The sequence below is a fragment of the Sturnira hondurensis genome, unplaced genomic scaffold (assembly GCF_014824575.4).
Source record: "Sturnira hondurensis isolate 20B ecotype Veracruz unplaced genomic scaffold, ASM1482457v3 Scaffold0007797, whole genome shotgun sequence".
In the NCBI taxonomy this organism is placed as follows: Eukaryota; Metazoa; Chordata; class Mammalia; order Chiroptera; family Phyllostomidae; genus Sturnira; species Sturnira hondurensis.
The window spans coordinates 2,758,911-2,768,606 of record NW_028080428.1 but is presented as its reverse complement, the minus strand read 5'-3'; the positions used below and the strand labels follow the sequence as shown (position 1 = coordinate 2,768,606).

At 52.7% G+C, this 9,696-nt stretch overlaps 1 protein-coding gene across 1 annotated transcript; it reads left to right on the top strand.

The window, feature by feature from the left end:
* The first annotated feature begins 4,682 nt into the window (after window positions 1–4,682).
* On the top strand, window positions 4,683–9,636 carry CTSF (cathepsin F). Its single transcript, XM_037053305.1, has 14 exons — window positions 4,683–5,006; window positions 5,213–5,311; window positions 5,584–5,668; window positions 5,758–5,819; window positions 5,946–6,021; window positions 6,562–6,675; window positions 6,794–6,939; window positions 7,027–7,123; window positions 7,202–7,282; window positions 8,103–8,222; window positions 8,302–8,366; window positions 8,464–8,554; window positions 8,946–9,004; window positions 9,087–9,636. Exons 1-14 carry the CDS (start codon window positions 4,797–4,799, stop codon window positions 9,159–9,161), a joined length of 1,380 nt encoding a protein of 459 aa, XP_036909200.1. The 5' UTR covers window positions 4,683–4,796; the 3' UTR covers window positions 9,162–9,636.
* The last annotated feature ends 60 nt before the right edge of the window (window positions 9,637–9,696 follow it).

Sequence of the window (9,696 nt, the reverse complement as noted above, 5' to 3'; positions counted from 1 at the left end):
GGTGGTGACCGGATGCGGGGAATGAGGGCAGAGAGTCAGGAGCACCTCCTGGGTGTCTGGCTTGGGCCTCTGGTGGAACTCCTCATAAAATGCGAGGGTGGAGGGTCTGGTGGGAATGGAGGAAGATGGTGAATTCAGCCCTGAAAAGGCCAAATTTGAGGTGTCTCGGGGCATCCGGGTGGGAATCCACCCAGATGCAAGTTTTTGTTTATTAGATTCCAAAGAAATTCTGCTAAAGATAGGAATTCTCTTTGAACAGCACACCTTTACATATGTGTCTCATGTAGCTGCTCCAATAGCACAAACCTGTAATTTTCTAGGCTATTTTCAGCTGGCACGTATCAATCCATGGCCTAAAACATGTATAGGAATGAATTGTTTAAAATTTTACCAAACCTACACTTACTGATATTTTAAAAAACCTATTAATTAATAAATGCAAAGTTTGCCTAATGCCACTGAGTTAGGCATTGCTATGGACTGAGATCAAGACTGGCAGGCAGGAGACCAGGTAGGAGGCCTCTCAGGGCCAGCCCCGGGGAAGAGAGGGAAGCAAAACTAGGCAGAGGGAGGCCTTGAGCTGCCACGCAGTCTCCATGGTCCCGGCGGATGACTCCCCTGACCCAGCAGGAAATTCTGAAGCTGGGATGACCCTTCAAATTTGTCACTTTGTGCAGCTGTCTAGGTAAGGGGGCATGACTCTGCGTCAATCCCCCAGGGGCTGACAGCCAAGGGCAGCACTCGCAGTAGCTGGACACCAAGTCCATTCTCAAAGGGGGATCTAGTCTGCATATCACAGCCCACCCGGGTTCAGTTTAAATAAGGGGGGACCCATAAAAACTCAGAATTATCATCTGGAGGGTGGGCCTCTTGTAGGACAGGCTTCCCCTGCTGGGTGAGTGTTCTAGGAGCCCACCTGGATCAGTGCACCAGCTGGCATTGTTGTGAGAGGCTGCGTTCAGCTTCAGTGAATTTTTTGAAGACTCTTTCGAAGCGTTTGCCCATTTCATGATTGGTGGTTTACGCGCGCACCTGCCCACACATGCTTAGTGTTCAGCAGTTTCAGACCCAGAACAGCATGACCCACACGCCCCACCCCACCCCCATTTACCCTATCTCACCCCAAGTGACTTTTTTTTTGTTTCCCTGGATGAAAAAAAATCCTCGAAGGGAAATGTTTTGCCAATGTGGAAGAAGTGACACAAAAAACAGCAGAAGCTCTAAAAGGCGTCAAAATTGACGAGTTCACAAACTGTTTTGAGCAGTGGAAAAACATAAGAGTATCACTGGGATAACAGTGCTGCCCTGTGCTGAGGTGGGGGGTTCCTGAGATGTGATGGGGGTGAAAAAATACACAGGCAGTTGATGTCAAGTAGGTGGTGTGAAGCCCAGAGGCCAGAGCTCTCTCTTTCTAGTTTTTAGCTGCATGTAAGGGATGCATGTAGATTAGGAGTGATTTCTGTTCAGTGTTGCTGTGCTCTTCTCTATCTCTGCCTTCGGGTCCCAGCAGCTGTGCTCTGGAGGCCCGTGGCTTCCTGGGGGATAAGAGAGCGCAGAGAAGTGCCCCAACTCCTCTCGGGGTTCACTCAGAAGTGCAGGAGGACTAAACTTCAACAGCGCCACCCTATGACGGCAAGAAGTCAAAATGGCAGTGGAGTCCAGACTCCAGTTTGCCACAGGGTGGGAAGAGGGGTCGGATCACAAACTCTGCCCTCAGAATCCAGCCCCACCACTGGCTCTTTCCAACTAACTAAATGACTGAGGATTCTGGACAACTTAGAGGCGGGACAGAGAAGAGACACTTCAAAAGAAAAAGACAAGTGCCCTGGCTCATGTGGCTCAGTGAGTTGAGCACTGGCCTATGATTCAAAGGGTTCAATTTCCAGTTCAAGGCACATGCCCCGGCTGCAGGCCAGGCCCCCCGTAAGGGGCATGTGAGAGGTAACCACACATTGATGTTTCTCTCCCTCTCTTTCTCCCTCCCTTCCCCTCCGTCTAAAAATAAATAAATACAATCTTTAAAAAAAGAAAAAGATAACTAGGTGAGGAATACAGTGCACTCAAGAAATAAAATGGAGTTACTGTAGTCAAGCTGCTAAATTACTAAAATCAGGTAGGTTGAGGTAAGAGGACACGATCCTGCTCTTGTTTTAACTAACCCGAGAACCTATACTTTTGCATGTTCCAGTCCTGCATCAATCCCTGGATATACATCAAACCTCTGGATAACCCTCTGGTTACTCCCAGAAGAACTAAGGTGCCACATCCAATGCTAACCAGGTCGGCTGACACAGTCACGGCTTGGGGACAAAGGCTTCACAGAAGCATTTTCTAACCATGTCGGTTGACACAGTCACGACTTGGAGATGACGGCTTCACAGAAGCGTTTTCCAGCAGGATGGACATGGCATTAGTGGATATATGGTGTTGCTTTTATTCTCACTGTTTCTTAGTATTCTAACCTTTACACTTCTGATAATTTGGAATCTCCTAGAATTAATGACCACTCTCAGAGAAAAAACAACAGTTGGCTCAAGTCCTAAGCAATATCACCCTGGCTGAATTAAGGCATCGTACTTTACTTATTTGTTCCTGTGAAAGCCACCCAAGAAAGAACAGTTCAGGGAAAAATATGTATTCCCACAGAACTGCCTCATAGAATAGCAAAAACCCCTTTAGAAAATAGTCCCTGTTTGTCAAAGAGTTGTTAGAGTAACAGCCCCTCCTTTACCTTGAATAGGAATATATATCAATTAGAATTAGACAGGCATAAAAACAGAAGAAGCTGGTTAGCTATTACAAACTAAGCACTTAGAAACAATTACCAAGGAGTCAGAGTCCACAGTATACAAAAAACATTTTAGACAGCAAGATAGATAGCTAAGTTAGATATTACAAAGGCTTATAATGAATTTCCTAACCTCTGCTCAGTCTAAGCGTACCTGTTGCCCATGACAATTTCTGAGAACTTTAATAAACAATAAGACATTCAAACTGTATACATAGAACTATTTCAAATTGTCTGATTAATGGTTTTCCTGGTCAAAATAACTTTTGTTTAACATAACTGAAACTATGGGAACTTTCGTACTTTTCCTGGTTATCTTTGTATTGATTTTTTCTGCTTAACTGATCATGCTGTACACCTGTAAATGTTAATCTATGCCAAAAATGTAAATATAAAAAATCAGCTTGTACTTGCAATAAACGGAACAGTGCTTCACCTGCCTTTGAGCTGTATAGCTGCCTGTTACCCAGCGCCGACGCCTACTCTCACCTGAGGACCTTTAGATGAGCTGCGGCTGGACCGCGGCACTAAGGGAAGAATGTTCAGTATCCAGACCACCTGACAGGTACTATCCAAACCACTGGTCATCTAGAGGATTCCCATCTTCCACCAGTCCAGAGGCTATATCTGGCTGTGTCCTGTAAGACAGACAAGAGGGGCCTCAAAGACCTTAAACCCGGGAGGGCACCAGCAAGAAGAGATCGGCAACTGCTGGAATTTCTCAGGCCCTCTTCACTCAGACCTCCGCTGGGAGCTCAGAGCTGGCTCTGGTCTGGCTCCGGCACCCTTTTCTGAGTAGCTGGAAAGTCAATTCAGCTCTCAGATCCATGCTGCTGTAAAAAGTCAGGTTTGGACTAGATGACTTTAATATCAGTTTTCCCCCACTCTCCAAGCTCAAACTAACCCTCTGTGCTTTCCCCAATTTCCATGAAGTCTCTCTTCCCTGCTTCCTCTCCCTCAGCTTGAAGCATCATGCAGAAAAATTCCTTGTTTTCATATATTGCTCCACTAGACCGTGAACTCAAGTAGGCAGCCTAACATAATTTTTTATGCCTCCGTTACCCAATTCAAGGGACTCGTGCTTGGGATGCTCTATTCAAGGAGCTGTGGTTGACTCAAGGCAGTTTTACTTACTTACTTGGGGCAGGTAAGGAAGACAGGATTTATACCCAAAGCTCTGTCAGCCAGGAAGAGGGGCTTAGCTATTTGATCAATTACTGTTTGACTTCAGTCAGCTACACTTAATTGGATTGGGTTCCTGTCAAGCTCATCCTATTTACAGCTGGTCTGCAAATTACTGTGCTACCTTTCAATATTTAGCAAGAATAGCATTTAGTAAGAATGAGCCTTGTTCTCTCTAATACCTCCTCCCCCTAGGCCCCGAGAATCGAATGCTTGCATGGTTGCGTTTGACCCTCACAAGAGCCTGAGGAACTGCCAGTGTGAAGAATATTACTTGCCATTTTGCTGATGAGAAGGGGCCTCAAGGAAGAATCACACTGTGAATCCAGGCCCTAAGGCCAACTTCCAGAGTTCAAGCCCAGCTCCATCACTTATCCGCTATCTGGTAAACCACTTAACCTCTCCAAGCCTCTATTTCCTTAATTATTAAATTGGGATCACGGAGACTTCACAGGACTGCTACGATGATTATATGTTAACATATAATGAGCATGCAATAAATGTTCATTATTACTTTTATTCTCAGGCCAGCTTCAAAGACCTAACAGAATTATCCCCGAACGTCTGTTAGAGCTGGACGCTCGCAGACACTGTTTGGGCAAGACGAGCAGGCAGCAACCGGGCTGGATGGAACCCATCCGCCTGCGCAGCGTCCGCGCCCCACGTGCCCGGCGTAAACAAGGGAGCGCGCAGGCGCCCCTGGCGGAGGCCCATTGGCGGCGCCGCCGCAGCAGTGGGGGAGGGACCCAGGCCCCCTGCCCACGAGCTGCTCCGCCCCATTGGCTGATCCACGCAGTCAGTGTGTTCAGGCCACCGGCTTCACGCAATGGCTCTGTGGCTGTCCATACTGTCCTTGCTCGGACTGCTCCCGAGCGCTGTCTCCGCACCGCACCGCCGACCTCCCGACGCTCAGGCCTGGGAGCCCGTAACCCCCGAGCTGCTGCGGCCCGCTCGCTTCGCCCTGGAGACGTACAACCGCGGCCGGGTTGCCGGGGCGCGGGCGGTGCTGGGGGCCCTCAGCGGTCGTGTCCGTCGAGTGAGGACGCAGCGGGGGCGGGGGCTTGGGGCCCTAGTCCGGGGGATTGGAACTTTGGCCTAGACTTAGGGTGGGGGCACTGAATGGCTGGGGCACCCCTGGCGATTGGGAAGGGGGAGGGGGCGCGGTGGTGGTGTGGGATCATTGAAGGGCCGAACTGGGAGTAGCTATTCCCGCCTCACCGTCCTACCTGCCCCTCCAACCAGGCGGGCCTGGGGTCCCTGTACTCCCTGAAGGCGACGCTGGAGGAGCCGCCCTGCAGCGAGCCCATGGTGTGCCAGCTTTCTGTGTCTAAGAAAACCCTGGTGAGTGAAGGGGCTTCCTCAATTCCCTACCCCCAGGCTGTCTGGCGGCAGTTGGCAAAATGAGTCAAGCTGAAAGGAAGGAATCACAGGCAACAGCTACCCGGGTCACTTCCCTGTCCCTGAGAGTCACAGACCATGCTATAAAAAGGGTGTCCAGGTGCTGACAGTGCCTCTCCAAGGTGGGGTGATTGCCTTGGGGGTCATCCTCATCTGAGGAGCCTCCAGCGCCATCTAGCCAAGCGTCCCAGACTGGCTTCCTCCTCTCCTTTCAGCTCTGTACCTTTGAAGTCCTGGATGAGCTAGGAAAGCACACGCTGCTGAGGGGGGACTGTGGTCCTGTGGATGCCAAGATTGCAGGTGCTGGGATAGCCCAAGGATGCTGGGATAGCCCGACTCAGATTTCGTTTAGAGTTCAGCCTTGACTTCTTTGTTCCAACCCTATCCAGATGACAAAAACAAGACTTCTAGTTCATTCTTTCCACTGTTGAACAAGGACCCCCTGCCCCAGGTGAGGTGCCCCTCACTCTGGAGAGCTGGCTGCTGCCTTATTTCCCTTCTTTTCCCCTCACTCTGGCCTGGGGCTTCCTAGTCAGTCTAAGAAGAACTCCTTGTAAAGATCTCTTTGTCTTTCCAGAACTTTTCTACGGAAATGGTTTCACTCTTCAAGCACTTTATCACCACATATAACCGGACATATGAGACAGAGGAGGGTAAGGACCCAGTCTGGGCCATAACTGTCCCAACCAGATCAGGCCTTGCCCCAATTTGGCCCCTTTGTGTTGGGAGGGGAAGGATGTGCACCCTTTCAAGGACCCCTCAGTCCCCAAGGTCTTGCTCAACCTCCCAGGACTTGGCAGCCACTGTAGGGACCTGGCCCCTTCTCCCATCTGGTTTTCCTGGTCAGGAGCCATGGTTCTCCATCACTCTGGGTAGAATGGTATGGGGCAAAGGCCAGGTTTCGTCTGTTGGAGGCCCCCTGGCATGGTTACCTTCTCCCATGACTGCCTAGCTGGGCATGTTCTTTGGTGCCCATTCAGGTTTTTGCTTCACACCTGGGAAATCATCAGCCCAGTTTGGTCCCAAGAGTTCATCACACCTTCTTCTTGGTCTGGCCTCCCCATCCCTACCTACTCACCTTCTTGAGCTTACCCTACTCCCCAGGGAAACCTCTGCCTGTTCGCTCTGAGCACCCCTCTTTCTATGATCTGCCTGGGGCCTGAGCCCCTCCTCTACTGCTCCTTGGTCCTCAGAAGCCCAGCGGCGCATGTCTATCTTTGTGAATAACATGGTACGAGCTCAGGAGATCCAGGCCCTGGACCGTGGCACAGCTGAGTATGGAGTCACCAAGTTCAGTGACCTCACAGGTAGGAGTGGTGGCCGGAGCTCTCATAGAGCCTGCAAGAGACAGGGCCTATTCCCAAGGCCCTAATCAGGGCTGGCTTAGAAAACTCCCCCCATGACTTATCTATCCTCTGCCCACAGAGGAGGAGTTTCGCACCTTCTACCTGAATCCCCTCTTGAAAGAGGGGCTTGGCAAGAAGATGCGCCTAGCCAAGCCCATGGATGACCCAGCCCCTCCCGAGTGGGACTGGAGGAATAAGGGGGCTGTCACCAAAGTCAAGAACCAGGTTGGACCCCTCAAAAGTGAGGGTGGGGTGTGGGGATTGCCCAGGGTTGGGAAGGGACCCAGCCCTGACTCTGCCTGTCTCTTGTAGGGCATGTGTGGTTCCTGCTGGGCCTTCTCAGTCACAGGCAATGTGGAGGGCCAGTGGTTCCTGAAGCAGGGGGACCTGCTCTCCCTCTCTGAGCAGGGTGAGCATCCCCGCTCTATCCCCGTCTCCAGCCCAGTCCCTCCTGTGGGCTCCTTGGAACCAGCCTTCTGTCTTCTAGAGCTTGTGGACTGTGACACACTGGACAAGGCCTGCATGGGCGGCTTGCCCTCCAATGCCTACTCAGCCATAAGGACTCTGGGTATGCATTCCTGGGGTCAGCGGGGGCAGTAGGAGCCACTTCTTCTTCTACGAGAAGTCACTTTGTGAGGGGGAGAGACACGAGCATAGAAGCCATGTGAACTGGGCTGAAGGCTTCACGCTGGCCCCTCTGGTGGAAGTCCTTGGGCAAATCAGCTCTTTCAGAGGCTCTGTTGCCACATCTGTGACATGAAACTCACCCACCTGATAGGATTGCCTTGAGTATCAAGTGAGGAAATGTGTCGGCTTCCTGGCACAGAACAGGGTCTTGGTATTTTTGCCCCTTGTAGTTCTGTATTTCTAGGTGCTGCTAAAGCAGGGAGCGACGCACCTCACCCTTGAGGGGAGGTATTGACTTAAATGGGCCATTCCGTGAAGTAGCGGGCTGCAGCGGTAGAAGGATGAGGGGTGCAGGACGGAGGTGGCTGTACAGAGACTGTCTGGGAGCCCGGCAGGGTCGGGCCAGGTCGGGAGCCACGCACACCTGGGCAGAGTCAGGGCTGGGGCCTGTCAGAGCAGCACAAGCAAGCCAAGGTCAAGAGTCCTAGGAAAGCAGGGGCAGGTGAGGAGTGCAAAGTTGAGAGCTGAGTTCCATCTCTGCCACATTTCTCACTGGTGACTCCCTCGGCCCCCGAGGCTCGTGTCATCTCTAGGATGAGCCTTTTCTTCACAGGGGAGGGGCTGTAGCCTGGGGTGGATGAGGAACGTAAAGCCTCCTGGATAAGGGGCTTAGCACAGCCTCTGGCTAGGAAAAGCCGAGTGTATGGTAAACAGGGTCCACCTTTTCTCTACTCTTCCAATTACCCCCCACCATTCCTTAGGAGGGCTGGAGACAGAGGATGATTACAGCTACCATGGCCACTTGCAGACCTGCAGCTTCACTACAGAGAAGGTCAAGGTCTACATCAATGACTCAGTGGAGCTAAGCAAGGATGAGCAAAGTGAGTGAGGGATGGGGGTGAGGACAGGCCACGCGGGACTGGGGCCTGGGCGCCCCTGACGCTGCCCCTCCTGTCTCAGAGCTGGCAGCCTGGCTGGCCAAGAAGGGCCCCATCTCCATTGCCATCAATGCCTTTGGCATGCAGGTAAGGCCCAGCCCTGCTCTCCCTGCTCCGTTTCTTGCTGACCATACCCCCACCTGTCCTCGGAGTTGGCCCCCTACTGCTCACTCTCCCTCCCCAGTTCTACCGCAGGGGGATCTCCCGCCCACTGAGGCTCCTCTGCAGCCCTTGGTTCATTGACCATGCTGTGCTGCTCGTGGGCTACGGCAACCGTGAGTCTGGCTGACCCCCTCTCTGCCCATCCGCCCCAGGTCACAGGCAGAGGTCGAACCCCAGCATCGCAGGACCTCTAGGGGGGAAATTTGGGGAAAGCTCAGGAACCCGGTCCTTAACCCTGGCGCCCGCTCTGGGCCAGGTGGGATCATCCATCCTCTCTGTGGATGGTGGGAGGCCAAACTGTAGGGATGGCTAACCTGAGAGAGGGGTGTGGATGGGTGCCCTTCTCAAACCCCAGAGCCCCACTGGGTGTACAGAAGAGTAGTAGGTGGGCCTGTCCTTTTTTCTGCTGTCTTCCTAGTGCCTGTCACACAGGCCCACAGCAGATATTTGAAAGAGTGCAGAGTGCTTGCAGCCCTGACTCCCTGCATTCCCTCTGCTTCCCAGGCTCTGATATCCCCTTCTGGGCCATCAAGAACAGCTGGGGCACTGACTGGGGTGAGGAGGTGAGTCTCGCCAGGTGGCCCCTGGCCCTCCAGCCCGCTCCCCTGCCCTAGTGCCCTTGTAACTCCCGCCCCTCTCACCCAGGGTTACTACTACTTGCACCGTGGGTCCAGGGCCTGTGGTGTGAATGTCATGGCCAGCTCGGCGGTGGTGGACTGAGGAGCACCAGCTCAGGACCTGGTGCTGACTGGAGCAGCCCCTCCCCAGCCTGGCCTGCACGTCCAGGCCTTTCTCCAGGAGACACAGCTGGCTGAGGGATGGGCGCCGGGTACCTCAGGGTGGGGAGAGGGCACTGGGCTAGGGGTACAGCCCCTACCCCGCACTCCCACTCTGAGGTGCCCTGGCTGCACCTTTGTTGAGTTGTGGTAACTAGGATCTTGGGGAGAAGAATGATGTTTGGTAGCTGAAGCTCAAGCAGGAACCCTGGGCTCAGGGAAGGAACAGGTGGGAAACAAATACTCCGGTCTTAAATCCAGCTTGTCCTCAGCAGGCTCTGGCTCCCTGCCTGGGCTTTCTCCTGACCGATGCTGTAAATTCTGAACCCCTGGACTCAGGGGCCGTGTTCCCTGCCATGTCTAGACAAACTGTTGTGACCACCCTCTTCTAACAGCAATAAAGAGGCTCCTCAGCCCCAGTGTGGTGTGGGTGCCCAGTCCCTGAGGGCAAGTAGGGGTGATGGGAACTTCTGAAGGTT

Excerpts from the sequence above, each read along its gene's own strand:
- CTSF (XM_037053305.1), top strand. The coding sequence starts at position 4,797 with ATGGCTCTGTGGCTGTCCATACTGTCCTTGCTCGGACTGCTCCCGAGC. Across the intron at positions 5,669-5,757 it reads TGTGGATGCCAAGATTGCAG|ATGACAAAAACAAGACTTCT; the intron begins GTGCTGGGATAG and ends AACCCTATCCAG. Across the intron at positions 5,820-5,945 it reads ACAAGGACCCCCTGCCCCAG|AACTTTTCTACGGAAATGGT; the intron begins GTGAGGTGCCCC and ends TTGTCTTTCCAG.